The sequence below is a fragment of the Mobula hypostoma genome, chromosome 1 (genome assembly GCF_963921235.1).
Source record: "Mobula hypostoma chromosome 1, sMobHyp1.1, whole genome shotgun sequence".
NCBI classification, from domain to species: Eukaryota; Metazoa; Chordata; class Chondrichthyes; order Myliobatiformes; family Myliobatidae; genus Mobula; species Mobula hypostoma.
The window spans coordinates 1,927,167-1,948,167 of record NC_086097.1 but is presented as its reverse complement, the minus strand read 5'-3'; the positions used below and the strand labels follow the sequence as shown (position 1 = coordinate 1,948,167).

Here is a 21,001-nt window from a genome sequence, read left to right as displayed (position 1 = left end):
AACAGTTTTGCGACCTCACACAGTTGATGGACATTGGGGGAACCTTTCTTGCGTCTAGTGCGGACTGTGAGCGAGGTTTTAGCCTAATGAATCAACTCAAAAACAAGCCGAGAAGCCATTTAGGTGAATGTCATTTGGATATGTTAATGAGAATCAAAAGCTATCAATTGGATGGAAGTTCTATTAGTCTAGATAGAGTTTACAAAGAATGGGTAAATGCCAAAGACAGGAGAGTTTTGCCTCCATGTTACAATTCAATTCATCCCATCGACTGCAATTTTGCTGCCACCTACCTGTCCTTTCTCAGTCTCAGTACACACTGCCTCCGCTTGTTTACCAACTGCCCCATCCTCAGCTCTGTCACTCTGATTTCCATTCATGTGCCAAATTTGTTTTAACCCTCCCAAACAGCTTACCTGTGAGGATATTGGACCACCTCGGGTTCAGGTGCAACCCATCCCTTTTGTACAGATCCCAATGATCCAGAAATCTGACCCCCTGCCCCCTGCACCATTTCCTCAGCCACTCATTTATCTGTCCTACCATCCTACTCCTACCCCGATTAAGCACGTTGCACTGGGAGTAATCCCAGTTTGACATCCTGCTCTTCAATCTCTTCCCTAGTTCCCTACACTTACTGCACAGGACCCCCTCTCTACCTGTCACTGGTGGCAAAGTGCAGCACGACATCTGGCTGCTCACCATCCATCTACTACCCGAAGCCTGCACGCTGGGCGTGACCACCTCGGTAAAAGACTCCACGATGGTCCTCAGTACATCCAGCGCCAGTTCCTTGGCCTTGTCAGTCAGGAGCTGAATTTGGGTGCAATTCCTGCAGAAGCCATCACCAGGGAGACTGTTAGATACCCTGAAATCCCACATCTCACAGGAGGGGGAGTCTAGGACCAGAAGGAACAGGCTCTGAATTGAGTAAGATCCATTTAGATGAGGAGGAATTTCTTTAGCCAGAGGGTGGTTAGTCTGTGGAATTTATCGCCCCAGGCATGCCAAGTGATTGGGTATATTTAAAGCAGAGGTTAATAGGTTCTTGATTGGTCAGGGCATCAAAGATTACCGGGAGAAGGCAAAGGAATGGGGTTGGGAGAGATAACAAGTCAACTGCGATGGAATGACAGAACAAACCAATGGGCCAAATGGCCTTGTGCTACTCCTATGTCTTATGCCGTTGAAATAAATAATTTTAACGCATCAATTTAATGTAAGCTTTATTTACTTAGGTGCTCTGTAAAAGGGGAACATCGTGGCATTCCACCACATAACTGTTCACAGCTTCTGACTTACCAGGTCCATTTTCAACAAGATTCAAGAAATGTAACGATGCATTGAACATTACGCCCATTACTGAGATGCTAAAGAACTATGATTTAATAGTTTTAAATACCTCTAGGTACATGTCACATCATTGAAAAAGTTAGAAACCATTTTATTTTGTTGATACTCACAATAATGATTTCACCTTTTTATAGAAACACTCTGAGGCCGCACACTGGATGGTGCTCAATAATCTGCTGGAGCAACTCGGTAGATGGAGCAGCATTTGCATAAGGAGTGGATTATCGACTTGTCGAGTCAAAACCCTGCTTCAAGACATCCAAAGAAAAGGTGGCCTTTCACCCTCTCTTATGCAGGGTTTCTACCCAAAACCACAGCAATTCACTTCCTCACACTGATGCCATTTGACCTGCTGAGTTCCAACAAACTGCATCTGCACACCCCTGTGGTCCATCACACAATCAAAGCTTTATCAAAACTAGTTAATATTTTGCATTTTATATTGTGTGAACTTATTTGTGTTAATATTTTGTTTTATCTGCTGTGTGTGATACGTATTGTGAGTCACCACAGCCTGGAGGAATTTTGTTTCATTTTGTTGTATACATGTACAGTGAAATGACAACAAACTTGGTCTTGAACCTGATTTTACTTTGACACATACCTGTTTCTGACGTTCTAGTTCAGCTTCCATTTCCTTTTTGGATGCCAGTAGTGAATGGATTTGTTCTTGTAGTTCTTGAATTTGTTCCCTGAACGATTCTACCTCACCTAACTGTTGAGCCTCAGTATCCTAAAATCAAATTCAAGTGTAGAAGTTGAATCAGTCAGCAATGCTTCATTACACAGACCATTCCAGGGTTCTAAATTGCACAAGACTTCTTTAAATAAATTTACATGGGATCAATTTCAGATCATTTCACCGTAAAGTGTATGCTTCATATCAGAATGGAATATAATTACAAATTTACCCCTGTCGCAAAATAAATCCCCACCCATCAAAATCAGCAATGATAATTAACAACTGCATTTACATTTGCCAAAATATTTACATCATGCATGTACAATAACCTATACTGGGATTTTTAAAATTTAAAACAATTTCTGTCAGACTGTGGTCTACAGTGGCAAAACTGTCATTTACTAATTATTCTAAAGTTAACATCAGTCTTCTTTATTTATCACAGAGGGAGAATAGTCCTTAAAGGTTCCAGGGCAAATTAACAAGGATCTAGATCAGGGGTTCCCAGCCTAGGGTCCATGGACGCTTCGGTTAACGGCAGGGTTCCCAGCCTAGGGTCCACGGACCCTTCGGTTAACGGCAGTGTTCCCAGCCGAGGGTCCATGGACCCTTCGGTTAACGGCAGCCTTCCCAGCCTAGGGTCGATGGACCCTTTGGTTAACGGCAGGAGTCCAGGGCATAAACGAGGTTGGGACCGCTGATCCAGATCAAGAAGAGCTTGAAATAATTGCCCCTTCCTGAACTATCAATGGACCACTGGTAGACTGAGAAATACTCAATTCAGTAGCAAATTTCACCCTTTTGCAATTCACAGTTAATACAGGGGATTTTTTGAGAACACACCAATTTCCTGAGTTCCCAACAATCTTTCTTTCTTTCTTTTCTTTTCTTTCTTTTTAAATCTTTTTATTGAGTAAGTATACAAAAAAGGTAAGCCATATAAACATTAATACAATGTTAAAGTATAATAAAATTCCAAAAGATAACAATACCAAAAAGAAAATACTACAAACAATGTAATTTAAGCATAAGAAACCAAGATAACATAATAGTATACTAGATTTTATATATATCAATGGAAAAAAAAGAAAAAAAAACCCAAAAAAAAACCCACCGTGCAACTAACTAAAAGCAAAGCAAAGCAATGGGCTAACTTGAAACCAAACAGAGTTAAACTTAAAATCACGTCCTCAATCCCGACCTCCATTAAAACAGTGAAGAAAAAACAAGAAGGGTAAATATTACATTAAATGAAAATATCGAATAAAAGGTCCCCAAATCTGTTCAAATTTAAATGAAGAATCATAAAGGTTACTTCTAATTTTCTCCAGATTCAAACATAAAATCGTCTGAGAAAACCAAAAAAAGGTAGTTGGAGCATTAAGTTCTTTCCAATGTTGTAAAATACATCTTTTCGCCATTAAAGTAAGAAATGCAATCATTCTACGGGCTGAAGGGGAAAGATTACTAGAAATTTTAGGTAGTCCAAAGATAGCAGTAATAGGGTGAGGAGAGATATCTATATTTAATACCTTAGAAATAATATTGAAAATATCTCTCCAAAAAGTTTCCAAAGTAGGGCAAGACCAAAACATATGAGTTAAAGAGGCTATCTGCCCCGAACATCTATCACAGAAAGGATTAATATGCGAGTAAAAACGCGCTAACTTATCTTTGGACATATGTGCTCTATGAACCACTTTAAATTGAATTAGGGAATGTTTAGCACAAATAGAGGAAGTATTAACTAATTGTAAAATCTGCCCCCAATCATCCACAGAAATGGTAAGCCCCAATTCCTGTTCCCAATCTACCCTAATCTTATCAAATGGAGCTTTCCTAAGTTTCATAATAATATTATAAATCATAGCCGATGCACCTTTCTGACATGGATTAAGGTTAATTATCGAATCTAAAATATATATAGGAGGAAGCATTGGAAAGGAAGAAAGTATAGTACTTAGGAAATTTCTAACTTGTAAATATCTAAAAAAATGTATTCTTGATAAGTTATATTTATTAGATAATTGTTCAAAAGACATAAGGGAACCATCTAAAAATAAATCCAAAAACCGTAAAATACCCTTAGTCTTCCAAGTTTGAAAAGCGCGATCCGTAAAAGAGGGAGGAAAAAATATGTTACCTAAAATAGGAATCGCTAACCCGAATTGATTAAGATCAAAAAATTTTCTGAATTGAAACCAAATGCGCAAAGCATATTTAACTATCGGGTTAGAGACCTGCTTAAGGCGTTTCGAATCAAAAGGAAGAGAGGAACCTAAAATAGAACCAAGTGTATAACCCTGAACAGATTGTAATTCCAATGCTACCCATTTAGGAATAGATAGTATGTCCCGGTCAAGTAACCAAAATTTCATATGTCGAATATTAATAGCCCAATAATAAAATCTAAAGTTAGGTAATGCTAAACCTCCATCTCTCTTAGCTTTCTGTAAATGTATTTTACCCAGTCTCGGATTCTTATTCTGCCAAATAAATGAAGAAATTTTAGAGTCAACTTTATCAAAAAAAGATTTAGGAACGAAAATTGGTAATGCCTGAAACACATATAAAAATTTTGGCAAAAAAAACATCTTAACTGCATTAATACGACCAATCAAAGTTAAATATAAGGGAAACCATTTAGATGAAAGTTGAGTAATATGGTCTATTAATGGTAAAAAGTTAGTCTTAAATAAATCTTTATGTTTACAAGTAATTTTAATCCCAAGATATGAAAAGTAATTATTAATCAATTTAAATGGAAATTTATAATATAAGGGAAGATGTTTATTAATCGGAAAAAGTTCACTCTTACTAAGATTTAATTTATAACCTGAGAAAAGACCAAATTGTGCTAATAACTCTAAAACAGCAGGAATGGATCTCTCAGGATTAGAAATATATAAAAGTAAATCATCAGCATAAAGTGATAATTTATGGGACTTTAATCCCCGAGTTATCCCAGTAATATTTAAAGATTCTCGAATAGCAATTGCAAGAGGTTCTAATGCAATATCAAATAATAGGGGACTAAGAGGACAGCCTTGTCGAGTACCACGAAAGAGAGGAAAAAAAGGTGAGTTTAAGGAGTTAGTACGAACCGAGGCTACAGGGGAGTGATATAACAGTTTAATCCAGGATATAAATTTCAAGCTAAAATTAAACATTTCAAGCACCTTAAATAAATAAGGCCATTCTACTCTATCAAAAGCTTTCTCGGCATCTAAAGAAATAACACACTCAGGAACATTTTGTGAGGGAGTATAAACGATATTTAACAATGTACGAATATTATAAAAAGAGTAACGACCTTTAATAAAACCCGTTTGGTCTTCCGAAATAATAGAAGGAAGTACTTTTTCTAGTCTATTTGCTAATAACTTAGAAAAAACTTTAGAATCAACATTTAATAAAGATATTGGTCTATAAGATGCACATTGAGCAGGGTCTTTATCCTTCTTTAGTATTAAAGAAATTGATGCTCTATTAAAAGATTCCGGAAGTTTACCAAGTTTCAAAGAAGCCTCAAAAACCTTATAGAGCCAAGGAATCAATAAAGAAGCAAAACATTTATAAAATTCAACGGTAAACCCATCAGGGCCAGGAGCTTTCCCCAGATTCATAGAAAAAATAACATTCTTAATCTCATCCATTGTAATGGAAGTATCTAATAAAGAAGACATATCCTGTGAAATCTGAGGGAAGTCTAACTTATCTAAAAAATCATTCATATATTTAGAATCTCGAGGAGACTCTGATTGATATAAAGAAGAATAAAAATCACAAAAGGTTTGATTAATCCCCACATGATCCAATATCAATCGATCATTTTGGTTATAAATCTGATTGATTTGAGATTTAACATAATTAGATTTCAATTGATTAGCCAGCAGCTTGCCAATTTTATCACTGTGAACATAAAAATCACTTCTTGTTTTCTTTAATTGGTTTACAATCGAGGACGAGAGTAGTAAACTGTGTTCCATTTGAAGTTCAGTTCTTTGTTTGTATAGCTCCTCAGAAGGAGCCATAACATATTTCTTATCAATTTCTTTAATCTTGTCCACAATTGCCATCTCCTCCTGCTTCTGTTTCTTCCTCAAAGCAACGGAATACGAAATAATCTGACCCCGAATATAGGCTTTAAAAGTGTCCCAAAGAGTGTTAACCGAAATATCTTCTGTATGGTTAATTGTAAAAAAAAGCTCAATCTGTTCATTCATAAAATTAACAAAGTCCGAGTCCTGAAGCAACAGCGAATTAAAACGCCATTGTCTATTGTTTGGTATATTGGCCATAATTTTAATAGAAAGCTTAAGTGGAGCATGATCCGAAATGGTTATAGAATCATAATCACATTTAATCACTGAAGGAATGAGACGAGAATCAATGAAAAAATAATCAATTCTTGAATAGGAATGATGAACATGTGAAAAGAAGGAAAAATCTTTTTCCTGAGGATGCAGAAAACGCCAAATGTCCGTCGACCCAGAATCAGAAAGGAAAAAATTAATCAAATTTGCAGATTTATTAGGTAAAGTCCGTAAAGGAGCCGAACGGTCCAAAGCTGGAAATAAACAGGTATTAAGATCTCCGCCCCAAATCAATGAAAACTCGTTCAAATTCGGAAACTGATCAAACAATGATTTATAAAATTCCGGACAATCCATATTAGGAGCATAAACATTAACCAAAACTACTTTTTTATTAAATAGTAAACCACTAACCAATAAAAATCTACCATTCGGATCAGAGATAATATCTTGTTGTATAAAAGTAACTGAGGAGTCTATAAAAATAGAGACGCCTCGAATCTTAGCATTGGAGTTCGAATGAAATTGTTGTCCCTTCCAGAATTTAAAAAAACGTAGTCTGTCCCCCCTCCGTACATGGGTCTCTTGTAAAAATAAAATTTGTGCTTTAAGTCTCCGGAACACTTTAAAAACTTTTTTTCTTTTAATAGGATGATTAAGACCATTAGTATTCCAGGAGACAAAATTAATAATAGACTCCATAAATCCTAAAGTCAACCCACAAGAAGGAGGATTGACAATAGGCGCGACCCACAAACCCGGAGAGGAAACAGAACATACAAAAGATACCGGGGAAAAGGACGCAACCAATACTTCAATAATGTATATAGCCCAAAGAGAAACGAACTAAAACGTGAAGCCCCTCCCACCACCCCCCACCCCAAGACCCCAAGGCGAAATCTAAAGCAGACCCGCCAGAAAGAAGCAAGCGCTAAAACTACCCCCATGACTTCCGGTATACGCTCCCTAAAAAAAAGGTATAAATATGAAAAGGATCAGCTAATTGTAAAACAGTAAAAAAATAAGTAAAAAAAAAGTTAGCTCAATTAAAATACACACAGAACAGAACAAAAGCCGGAAAGTATATATTAAAAAAAAACCACAATAAACCTCAAACTCATGAATAGACACAGCAACAAAAAAAAATAGGATTATTAACATAAAATGATTATAAAAAGCAAAACAGAATAAAATTTAAAAAAAACTACAAAATTTAAGGCCGCACAGGAAATACGTAAGATGACAAAAGGGAAGTAACCACCCAGAATCCCCTGAGAAAAGAAAGAAATGACGCAGTTAAAAAGAAAGTTTAGCAGCCATATTAAGAAATCGAAAGTAAACTTTTCTGCCCAAATAGGGCACAGAAAAGTTAAAACCAACCAATTCACAGCCTCCGATCAACGGAGAAAATTAAAAAAAGGCAATTAAGATGTTGAGGATGAAAGTTGATCCAGATAACTCTGGGCATCCGATGGAGAATCAAAAAAACGAAGGGCTCCATCTAACATGCGAATCCTTAGACGTGCAGGGTACAGCAGCGCTGGTCTTAAATCCATCTTATAGAATTCCGACATCACGGATCTGTAACGGACCCGTTGGTCCCAGATTGGTTTACTGAAATCTTCCACAAATCGGAACTTAAGATCCGAAAAATCAATGAAACCTTTAGATCGAGCGAATCGAAACAGTCTCTCCTTGTCTTGAAAGTAATGAAAACGTAAGATAACATGCCTAGGTCTATCTGACCTAGACGAGTATGATGGGATTCTGTGAACACGATCCAGTAGCGGTGGTTGGTCAGGAAATACAGTAGGGAATGCATCTTTTAAAAGTTGGGAGAAATATTTCATAGGGTTGTTAGCTTCCACGGCTTCCCTGACGCCAATCATTCGTAAATTCTGCCGTCGCATTCTAGATTCCAAGTCAGAGTTTTTAAAAGTCAAAAAGTCAAGTTTCTTCTTCATTACATTAATTGTTTCTTCGATTTTCCCCATCTTAAGCTCACCTTGTTGCGCGGATTTTTGAAGATCAGATATAGCCGACTGATGTTCCGCAATACATGTTTGCATCTTATCAATTAAATCGGCAATTTTCTGGAACTTAGTTGAGATTTCCGTATGAATCAGGTCTTTAACAAAGCCCATAATTTCTGTACGAATCATCTCCCTAACAGAGGTTGAAATTTCCCTCTGAATTAACTCCGATATCGCTTTCAAAGTCACCGGTGATTCAGTCGGAGGGAGATCCGTAGCTTTCGGTTTAACCGGAGGTTTACCATCCTTGCCGTCTTTCCCGTTCTTAGACATAGCCGATCTCAGTATCATCCAATTGTCAGAGAATTCAGTTTAATTCAAAGTATTGTAAAAATTGATGCCTTAATAGTTAATTAAAGTATAGCTGACCATAGAGAGAAAAAACTCAGAGGTAATGGAGCGAGTCAAGAACGCGACTTCACTCCATGAGCGCTACCGGAAGTCTCCCAACAATCTTTCAATAGAACGCTGGGCTCCCATTTAAAACCCCATCCAAACGTCGAACCACAGATATGAGGCAAAGAGTGGGAACAAAGGGAGCTGCCCGTGACTAGTGGTGTTCCACAGGGATCCGTGTTGGGACCGATTCTTCGTTGGGACAATACGAAGAGAGGTGATCCACAGGGATCCGTGTTAGGACCGATTCTTCGTTGGGCCAACACGAAGAAAGGTGATCCACAGTGATCCGTGTTGGGACCGATTCTTCGTTGGGACAACACGAAGAAAGGTGATCCACAGTGATCCGTGTTGGGACCGATTCTTCGTTGGGACAACACGAAGAAAGATGATCCACAGGGATCCGTGTTGGGACCGATTCTTCGTTGGGACAATACGAAGAAAGGTGAATGAGGTAGGTAGTGCTGAGGAAGTAGGAAGTCTGCAGAAAGATTTGGACAGATTGAAAGACAGGGTAAAGTGATAGATGGAAAAGAGTGTAGGGAGATGTTTGATCATGCACTTTGGTAGAAGGAATAGAGACGTAAACTATTTCCCGAATGGGGAGAAAGTTCAAGAATCAGAGGTACAGAGGGACTTTGGGATCCTTGTGCAGGATTCCTTAAAGGTTAACTTGCAGGTTGAACTGGTGGTGACGAAGCCAAATGCAACATTAGCATTCGTTTCTAGAGGAAAAGAATATAAAAGGAAACAGGAAGATCAAACAGTTTAGCACGTAGCTAAGAAGTTGGTGCAGGAGAGGGGGCTGTAGATTTTTGGATCATTGGGCTCTCTTCCAGGGAAGGTGGAACTGTAAACCTGTACAGAAAAGATGGTTAGCACCTCAGCTGAAGAGAGATTACTAATATCCCAGTGGAAGGTTTGCTAATGCTGCACTGGCAGGGTTGGGGGGAGTGTTAAACTAGAGTTGCAGGGGGATGGGAACCAGAGAGCCAGAGTAGACAGTGTTCATGGGTTAAGGGTGAAAGGTGAAGAGTTTACAGGGAACATGAGGGGCAACTTCTTCTCTCAGAGGGTGCTGACATTGCAGAACAAGCAGCCAGTGTGAGTGATGGATGCGCATTGATTTTAACATTTAAGGGAAATTTGGATGGGAGAGGTGTGGAAGGCGATGGTCAGGGTGCAAGTCCATGGGACTAGGCTTGGACTTGATGGGTCGAAGAGCTTACTCCTGTGGTGTGGGTGTTCTATCAATATGAAATTCTTCAGCCAGAGGGTGGTGAATCTCATTGCCACAGACAGCTGTGGAGATCAAATCACTGGGCATATATAAAGCAGAGGTTGATAGTTTATTGTTAGTCAGGGCATCAAAGGATACGGGGAGAAGGCAGGATAATGGGGTTGAGAGGAATAATAAATCAGCCACGATAGAATGAAAGGCCGAATGGCCTATTTCTGCTCCCAACTCACTGGGCTCCCATTTAAAATCCCACCCAAAAAGCACACCATGGAGAAACGCAGAGCCAAAATGCCAGGTTTTCCTGTCAGAGCCATTTCCATCTTGTGGTGCTTTGTTCAGTCACAGCTCAAGCAAGCAGGAAGAGTTTTACAGCTGATGACAAGAGGTACCTACCTGCAGTTCTGTCCTCAGTGATTGGATCTGACCCAACAGTCTCTGGATCTCTTCCCGCTGCATGTCACGTTCATGCCGCACCTCCTCCAGCTCCAGTGTGCTAATCGCATGGCTCTCAATACCTTCAATCCCTGAACCCTCCTTTAGGCTGTTAATCAGTTTCTCTTTGGACTGTGGAAGAACAGCATAAAGATTTGATAACAAGTTTGTGTTAAATAATTTTGGTATGGTAACAGAGAAAAACGATGAATATTCCTTATATAGGCCTATTGACACCTGCATTGTTGAAAGTTCAAAGTACAATTTATTATCACAGTGTATACATGTCACCACAGACAACCCTGAGATTCTTTTTCCTATGAGCTTACATAGAACATAGAATAGCACAGCACAGTACAGGCCCTTCGGCCCACACTGTTGTGCCGACCCTCAAACCCTGCCTCCCATATAAGCCCCCACCTTAGATTCCTCCATATACCTGTCTAGTAGTCTCTCAAACTTCACTAGTGTATCTGCCTCCACCACTGACTCAGGCAGTGCATTCCACGCACCAACCACTCTCTGAGTAAAAAACCGTCCACTAATATCCCCCTTGAACTTCCCACCCCTTACCTTAAAGCCATGTCCTCTTGTATTGAGCAGTAGTGCCCTGGGAAGAGGCGCTGACTATCCACTCTATCTATTCCTCTTAGTACTCAGCAAATCGATAGAACAGTAACTGTAAACAGGATCAATGAAAGAGCAAGACCATAGAAGAGAACAAACTGCAAATGCAAACATAAATAAATCGCAATAAAAAACGAGAGCATGAAATAACAAGATAAAGAGGCCTTAAAGTGAGATCACTGGTTGTGGGAACATCTCAATAGATGAGTGTCATTATCCTCTTTTGTTCAAGAGCCTGATGGTTGTGGGATAGTAACCGGGTGGTGTGTCCTGAGGCTCCTGTATCTTCTACCTGATGGCAGCAGTGAGAAAAGAGCATGGCCTGGGTGGGGAGGGTCTCTGACGATGGATGCTGCTTTTCTTCGACAGCATTTCATGTAGATGTGCTCAAAGGTTGAGAGGGCTTTACCCGTGAGGTACTGGGCCAAATCCAGTACGTTTTGTAGGATTTTCTGTTCAAAGGCTTTAGAGTTTCCATACCAGGTCATGATGCAACCAGTCTATTCAGTCCTCACTGCACATCAATACAAGTTCGTCAACAACTGGCAAACCCATGTTATGGGAGGGGGAATTGCTTTCAAGAAAATGGTCTACAAATGATTTTCCTCCACACACAGAACTGTAAGGGCAGAGTTTGGGTAGTGGTTTGTGAACTCTAAAGCAAATTTCTGACACCCAAACAGCTGTAATCTGGGGATCACCTGGACTACACTTGCTCCTCTTTGATGCAATTTTGACATCCTACTCAACGTGAACCATTCATTAGTCATGGAACACTCCAGCACAGAAATATGCCTTTCCTTCCTGAACTACTAATCTGGCTATTCCCATTCCATAGCCCTCCATACCCCTCCAATCCATGTGCCTATCCAAATTTCTCTTAAACGTTGAAATTGACTCTGCAACCACCAACTGCGCTGGCAGCTCATTCCACACCCTCAACATCCTCCAAGTGAACAAGTTCCCCTCACGTTCCCGTTGGGTGCAGTCTTTCACTGATTCTATTACCTTTCTTGGATTAATGAGTATGTACGCAAGAAAACAAATCTCAGGGTTGTACTGTGATAATAAACTTACTTTGAACTTTAAAGATTTCACCTTTCACCCTTAACCCATAATCCATAGGGTAGTCCCACCCAACTTTAGTGGAAAAAAACCTGCTTGCATTTACCCTATCTATGCCCCCTCATAATTTTGTGTACTTCTATCAAATCTCCTTTCAAACATAATATCAAATTAAAACACCTTGACTGTATATTTAGGAGTCTAATCTAAAATTGGCATTTTCTGCCGGGAAGTTGCAAAAGCATCTCATGATGGGATAAGGTAAATACAAAAATTACTCAATTAAAATTAAAAACTATCAAATAAAGCTCATTCTTGCCACCTAGTGACCACATTCCAGTATTGCAATGCACCAGTGAAAAACATTAAAGTTTAAATGAAGCAACATACATCCAAGTTGCTGGTGAACGCAGCAGGCCAAGCAGCATCTATAGGAAGAGGCGCAGTCGACGTTTCAGGCCGAGACCCTTCGTCAGGACTAACTGAAGGCTTCAGTTAGTCCTGACGAAGGGTCTCAGCCTGAAACGTCGACTGCGCCTCTTCCTATAGATGCTGCTTGGCCTGCTGCGTTCACCAGCAACTTTGATGTATGTTGCTTGAATTTCCAGCATCTGCAGAATTCCTGTTGTTTAAAGTTTAAATGAAAGTTTGTGTCCCCCCCTGTGAAAGTAGTTCAAAGGAGCCTAATGCTGTTGTTCAGTTCTGCCCTCTAACAGCAACATTCTGTTAACATAGAAACATAGAAACATAGAAAATAGGTGGAGTAGGCCATTCGGCCCTTCGAGCCTGCACCGCCATTTATTATGATCATGGCTGATCATCCAACTCAGAACCCTGCCCCAGCCTTCCCTCCATACCCCGGACCCCCGTAGCCACAAGGGCCATATCTAACTCCCTCTTAAATATAGCCAATGAACTGGCCTCAACTGTTTCCTGTGGCAGAGAATTCCACAGATTCACCACTCTCTGTGTGAAGAATTTTTTCCTAATCACAGTCCTAAAAGGCTTCCCCTTTATCCTCAAACTGTGACCCCTCGTTCTGGACTTCCCCAACATCGGGAACAATCTTCCGGCATCTAGCCTGTCCAATCCCGTTAGGATTTTATACGTTTCAATCAGATTCCCCCTCAATCTTCTAAATTCCAACGAGTACAAGCCTAGTTCATTCAGTCTTTCTTCATATGAAAGTCCTGCCATCCCAGGAATCAATCTGGTGAACCTTCTTTGTACTCCCTCTATGGCAAGGATGTCTTTCCTCAGATTAGGGGACCAAAACTGCACACAATACTCCAGGTGTGGTCTCACCAAGGCCTTGTACAACTGCAGTAGTACCTCCCTGCTCCTGTACTCGAATCCTCTTGCTATAAATGCCAGCATATCATTTGCCTTTTTCACCGCCTGCTGTACCTGCATGCCCACTTTCAATGACTGGTGTATAATGACACCCAGGTCTCGTTGCACCTCCCCTTTTCCTAATCGGCCACCATTCAGATAATAATCTGTTTTCCTATTTTTGCCACCAAAATGGATAACTTCACATTTATCCACATTAAATTGCATCTGCCATGAATTTGCCCACTCACCCAACCTATCCAAGTCACTCTGCATCCTCTTAGCATCCTCCTCACAGCTAACACTGCCACCCAGCTTTGTGTCCTCCGCAAACTTGGAGATGCTGCATTTACTTCCCTCATCCAAGTCATTAATATATATTGTAAACAACTGGGGTCCCAGCACTGAGCCTTGCGGTACCCCACTAGTCACCGCCTGCCATTCTGAAAAGGTTCCGTTTATTCCCACTCTTTTCTTCCTGTCTGCTAACCAATTCTCCATCCACATCAATACCTTACCCACAATACCGTGTGCTTTAAGTTTGCACACTAATCTCCTGTGTGGGACCTTGTCAAAAGCCTTTTGAAAATCCAAATATACCACATCCACTGGTTCTCCCCTATCCACTCTACTAGTTACATCCTCAAAAAATTCTATGAGATTCGTCAGACATGATTTTCCTTTCACAAATCCATGCTGACTTTGTCCGATGATTTCACCGCTTTCCAAATGTGCTGTTATCACATCTTTGATAACTGACTCTAGCATTTTCCCCACCACCGACGTTAGGCTAACTGGTCTATAATTCCCCGATTTCTCTCTCCCTCCTTTTTTAAAAAGTGGGGTTACATTAGCCACCCTCCAATCCTCAGGAACTAGTCCAGAATCTAACAAGTTTTGAAAAATTATCACTAATGCATCCACTATTTCTTGGGCTACTTCCTTAAGCATTCTGGGATGCAGACCATCTGGCCAGGGACTTCGGTGGTGCTGAACTAGCCTATGTTTTAGACAGTAAGATGCTTCACTTTTAATTCAGCTTTATTGAAGATGTTACACAAATGAATCTGGTCATTTGAATGGAACACAGGAATGGGAGCCCCAGTGAGAGAAGCCGGAGAGGGCCAGGTACAATTTTATTTACTTATTTAGACATGCAGTGTGGAACAGACCCTTGCGGTCCTTCAACCCGCGCCACCCAGCAACCCAGTCTAATCACAGGACAATTTGCAAACCTATTAACTGGTACGTCTTTAACTTGTGGGAGCTAACCCGCCTTCTCAAAGGGGATGCCAGAATTGAACTGCAAACTCCAATGCTCCGAGCAGTGAGCCAGATGCTGAACCATCGGGATTTTTGATTAGTTGGATAACTGTTCATCACCCTCTCCAAGAGCAATTCCAGGCTCTCTAAATACTTTCTACTCTACCTCAATGCTTTCGAGCCATAGAGCACTCTAACTCCTTATTCCCAAAGTGATCATCACAAATTACACATCTAAAAAAAATGACAAGGATGTTGTCGGGACCTGAGGGCCTGAGTTATAGGGAAACATTGATTAGGGTTAGGGTTCCATTCCCTGAAACACAGGAGAATGAGGGAGATTCGATAGGGGTATACAGAATTATGTGGAGTACGGAAACATAACACAATGAGGGAGATTCGATAGGGGTATACAGAATTATGTGGAGTACGGAAACATAACACAATGAGGGAGATTCGATAGGGGTATACAGAATTATGTGGAGTACGGAAACATAACACAATGAGGGAGATTCGACAGGGGTATACAGAATTATGTGGAGTACGGAAACATAACACAATGAGGGAGATTCGACAGGGGTATACAGAATTATGTGGAGTACGGAAACATAACACAATGAGGGAGATTCGACAGGGGTATACAGAATTATGTGGAGTACGGAAACATAACACAATGAGGGAGATTCGACAGGGGTATACAGAATTATGTGGAGTACGGAAACATAACACAATGAGGGAGATTTGACAGGGGTATACAGAATTATGTGGAGTACGGAAACATAACAGAATGAGGGAGATTCGATAGGGGTATACAGAATTATGTGGAGTACAGAAACATAACAGAATGAGGGAGATTCGATAGGGGTATACAGAATTATGTGGAGTACAGAAACATAACAGAATGAGGGAGATTCGATAGGGGTATACAGAATTATGTGGAGTATAGATAGGGTAAATGCAAATATCATGGGTTTAAGGGTGAAAGGTGAAATGCTTAAGGAGAACACATGGGGAACTTGGTCATTTAGAGGGTGGTGAAAGTATGGAACAAGCTGCCAGTTGTGGAAGCAGTGCTAATCTCAATATTTAGTACAAATGTGTAGAAGATGATGAGAGGCATTGATCGTGTGGATAGTCAGAGGCTTTTTCACAGGGCTGAAATGGCTAACTCGAGAGAGCACAGTTTTAAGATGCTTGGAAGTAGGTACAGAGTAGATATCAGGGGTAAGTTTTTTTACGCAGAGAGTGGTGAGCGCGTGGAATGGGATGCCAGTGACTGTGGTGGAGGTGGATACAATAGGGTCTTTTCAGAGACTCCTGGATGGCTACATGGAGTTTAGAAAAATAGAGGGCTATGGGTAAGCCTAGGTAGTTCTAAGGTGGGGACATGTTCGGCACAGCTTTGTGGGCTGAAGGGACTGTATCGTGCTGTAGGTTTTCTATGTTGAAGTACATGGAAGGGAGGGGTTTGGAGGGCTATGGCCTGGGTGCAGGTCGATGGGACTAGACAGGTTAATACTTGGTGTGGAGCAGAGAGCCTGTTGCTATGTTGTAGTGCTCTATGTTATGCTATTATGTGTTGTATATGTTTATAGGCTGTAATTTGTCTCCATTGCTGAGTTGGGACCCTCGTGGCTCAAAGTACGTTCCACATAATAAATTATCCATTTGACATTACTTAGCTAAATATACAAGTTTGTTGTACTTCTTCATAACTTTGTCCTCACTTGCAGGATTCGGGAGGCCTTTTGCTTGTACTCCACCAGTTCCTGTTTAGCAGAATCCAGGCTGGTCTTGGCAAGTTTGAGCTGCTGCTGGTGATCTTCTGCCCTCCTCTTCTCTTCAATCGCCTTTCTCTCAGCTGCTGTCAGCGCTTCTGCGAGACTTTGACGCTCACACTCTATCTTACTGAGGCGAGCTGCAAATTCACTCTGAACAGAAAGAACAAAAGTGTTTTATTTTCTTCAGAGATACAGTGCAGAACAGCCCTCTCTGACCCACTGAGCTCTACCCCCCAGCAACACACCTATTTAACCCTACCTCAATCACAGACAATTTACAATGACCTACTAACTGGTAAGTCCTTGGACTGTGGGAAGCAACCACAGCACCTGAAGGAAATGCACGCACTCACAGGCAGAATGTACAGAGGACACTGGAACTGAATCCCAGACTCCAACACCACAAGCTGCAACAGCATTGCAGTAACCACTATGCTACCGTGACAACCTTGCTCTTGATTTTTGATTTTTCAGCAAGTTCAAGTCACTGTGCTAAACAGATTCTGGGAAGAAGCCTGTATCACTTTATAACAGCTTTCCAGCACATTCAATTATAAGAATTTCTCTCTCACGTTTACCTACTTCATCTTTACTGTCCAGTCTCATAAATGACTGACTGTGTTGCACAGCACACTCAAATGCCCTCTTCATCCAGATGAGAAATAAAGTCACACACATTAAAACAAAAATACAGTGGACTCTGGTTAATTGGACAGCTGTTTATTTGGGACAACTCTTAAAGAGCAGAAACTAATCAAGAAAATAGGATTCCCTTGTTTATTTGGGACACTACACCGCCTAATTGGGACAGGAGACAATGACCGAACAGTTTCTAACTAGCATCAGTTACACACACTTGTGTGGTCATTAGACTCTACATCGTGTTTAGGACGAACAGTTTTTAAATAGCATCAGTTGTGTGCGTTTGTGTTACGTTATCTAATTGGGCCGATGGACTGCAATACAAAACATAGTGATTTTTTGATAATGTTATTCCTTTATTTTGACTTTAGAAAACTTCAGACACTTGCCAAGAAGTCACAAAAATATTTGACACAAGCCAAAGCACAACCCTAGGTATGTATCTGCGCTGATTTTGCTTATTTACAGTCAATCAAAAGAACACGGCAATGTACACTGGATGAATTCCTCCATGGGTAACTATTTGCAACTAATAACAGTTTTATAGTACTGTAGTGCTATTTGTACTGTTTTAATTTGCTCTGTATTTCATTTAAATACATAATTTGTTACTCAGTTAAATGGTAATTTGTCTTTCTATACCTTTTTAACTACTTCCATGAAAGTTCATCTAATTGGGGCATCCAACATACACTGGTTCCAACATGTCCCAGTTACCCGGAATCCACTGTATTAATTTTAAACGAGAGATACAAACATCATGAGTTGAGAATAAAGAAATAAGAGGTGAAACTGGGACAAGGGTGAACTCTGGTGGAATTCCACAAACACAATGAAAGGTTCAGTGCAGATGTTCTGCATGTCAGCTGTCATGGACAGTACACTACTTCAGTCCAAGGATTAGAAACACATCCTCAATTATGTATGGTAACTATATATTCACAGCTGGGAACTGTACTCTACTGCAGATTTCCAGTGGAATTGAGTTTCAGAGATGGAGAACCAATGTGATCGTACTTTTGCTAACAACAGGAATTTTGCAGATGCTGGAAATTCAAGCAACACACATCAAAGTTGCTGGTGAACGCAGCAGGCCAAGCAGCATCTGTAGGAAGAGGTGCAGTCGACGTTTCAGGCCGAGACCCTTCGTCAGGACTAACTGAAGGAAGAGTGAGTAAGGGATATGAAAGTTGGAGGGGGAGGGGGAAGATCCAAAATGATAGGAGAAGACAGGAGGGGGAGGGATAGAGCCGAGAGCTGGACAGGTGATAGGCAAAAGGGGATACGAGAGGATCATGGGACAGGAGGTCCGGGAAGAAAGACGGGGGGGTGGGTGACCCAGAGGATGGGCAAGAGGTATATTCAGAGGGACAGAGGGAGAAAAAGGAGAGTGAGAGAAAGAATGTGTGCATAAAAATGAGTAACAGATGGGGTACGAGGGGGAGGTGGGGCCTTAGCGGAAGTTAGAGACTTCCTGACGAAGGGTCTCGGCCTGAAACGTCAACTGCACCTCTTCCTAGAGATGCTGCTTGGCCTGCTGCGTTCACCAGCAACTTTGATGTGTGGTACTTTTGCTATGTGCTGCCAAGGACAAATTTCTATCCTATTGTACTTCTCTGCATCACAGACAAATTCTCCCTAATCACAATCAATGAAGTTTGTTTTAAACTGTTACAAGAAAAAAAAACATTTGCCTCTATGTGCTATGGCATAATGATAAAATACCACTTGTCACCATTACAAGTTTTAGAAAGCATGACTGCACCAGCCAATGAAATCTGTATTTATTCTGCTGAGCAAAGTGTGCGACATAAACAAAATCCATCGTGTGATTTTTGTGCTTTTTTATATAACGATTGACGCTTAAGGTACAGACACAAATAATATGAGAATTAACTACTTATATAAGTCTTCATACTTTATGCTTGGATTTACATATTTAATCTTTCCTCTCTTAATTGCTTGGAAAGCAAATGGACACAAAATAAAAACGCTTTTGTCCATTTCAGCTTCATAGAGCATAGAACAGTACAGCACAGGAACAGGTCCTTCGACACACAAGGTTGTGCCAAACCAATTAAATTAGTAATCAAATTGCCAGCTAACTTAATCTCTTCTGCCTCAACAATGTCAATATCCTTCCATTTTACTCACTTTCATGTGTTTATCTAACAGCCTCTTAAATGCCTCTGCTATAACTGCCTCTATCACCACCCCAGGGAGCAGATTCCAGGCACCCATTCACTCTCCATGTGAAAAACTTTCCCCTCAGATCTTTAAAATTACCCCCTCTCACCTTAAATTCACACCCTCTGATATTAGACATTTCAACCCTGGGAAAAAGATACAGTCCATCTACTCTATCTATGCCTCTCCTAACTATATAAACATCTATCCAATCTCCCACCAGCCCTCACCACTCCAGAAAAGCAGTTTGTCCCACCGCACGTTACAGCGCATGCCCTGTAATCCAGGCAGCTTCGAAAGTGCGTCGTCCAACAAACCAGTTAAAATAGCTCCATAATCTGATTTAATGCAAATTACAAATCAGACCAAGTTAAATCCTAACTGGAATTCAGCTTCCCGTTCTGGGTACCTTTTGTTCAGACCAACCTGCATCTGAGCATAATTCTCTTGTTCTCTTTTAAGGGTTGATTCGGCATCCAGAAGCCTCTCTTGCATCGTCTGGTAGGCTTGGTTATGCAAACTGCTGCCTTCATTATGATCCTGCAGAATCCTTTCAGTAAAACAGGAGTGTCACTATAAAACTCTCCTTGGGATTTGATAGATGTAATGTGTAAATACACAGCACAACAACATGGATTAGTCTATATTATCTCACTTCCATAACATTTAGGAATTTTCAATTTGCTCACCATTTAATACTGCCAGTTAGAGGCACTAACAATCACCTTATTACATCAACAAGGATGTATGTCAACAGCAAAACTTACTTAACCCCCAGTAAATGGGCAATTAACTTGAAGCTCCAGCATGCATAATGAGGAAAGTCTCAATGCCAAGAGGAACAATAAACCCAGCACATGGTAATATACATTAAATATGGAAAAAAGGCAACACTTTGGATATTGAAGTACAGGAGCTATACAGTTATGCTAGCTTAATGAGGAAAGTGAAATCAGGAAACTAGCACATTCTTTGACATAACTGATTAGAATGGATGTGAAATATGTTAACTTGTAATGATGTACCTTGGGCATACAACAATTTAACACATTTATTCCGCAAACCAACATCACCACAGATAGTAGCATAAACATTTGAGCATAAGTAGTGAACTCTAATATACATATCACCTTCACTCTTGTATTCATCACCCTTTTTGATTTTACCCCCATGATACACTGCAACGATTGGCCATTGTTGTTCGGCACGCCAAAGGCTCGGCCTAAGAGTCTGGCTCAGATTTGAAAGCCTAGGATCTCGGGGCTCTGCAGACGGGCAGATCAAGGGTCGGTGTCACGACAGGAGACCCATGTGTCTTTGGTGGATCAGGTTATCCGCGACTGTGTGCCTGGAGACCCGGGATCTTTGCGAAAAAAGCGTTGTAACGAACTTTTAACATTGTAAACCAGCGAGTTGTTTGTTATGTCTCCCCGCCCACTGGGAAAATTGAGACACCTCTTCCTCCCTTAATAGGGAAGGAGAGAACCTGTCATATGTCGTATACCGGGTGAAACGCTAAGTCTTTGGGATAACTGCAAGTCTCTGTCTTTGCTGTTGCTTTGCTCATGCTTGAGTGCTTGGTGGCAATGCTGATGCTTTTTTTGCCGATGGTGGGGGGAGGGGAGATTGTTGCTTGCTGCTGTTTAACATGG

The 21,001-nt window shown here is 40.7% G+C and overlaps 1 protein-coding gene across 5 annotated transcripts in view; it reads right to left on the bottom strand.

Moving 5' to 3' along the window:
• The window catches only part of golga5 (golgin A5), a 102,670-nt gene that overhangs the window by 17,354 nt on the left and 64,315 nt on the right, over positions 1 to 21,001 (bottom strand). For all 5 annotated transcript variants that reach the window (XM_063043100.1, XM_063043089.1, XM_063043060.1 and 2 more), the window contains 4 exons: positions 19,776 to 19,899; positions 16,467 to 16,670; positions 10,414 to 10,584; positions 1,958 to 2,086 (listed from right to left, as the gene is read on the bottom strand). In XM_063043100.1, the coding sequence (XP_062899170.1) occupies positions 1,958 to 2,086; positions 10,414 to 10,584; positions 16,467 to 16,670; positions 19,776 to 19,899 (628 nt within the window). The remainder of the gene's footprint in view (positions 1 to 1,957; positions 2,087 to 10,413; positions 10,585 to 16,466; positions 16,671 to 19,775; positions 19,900 to 21,001) is intronic.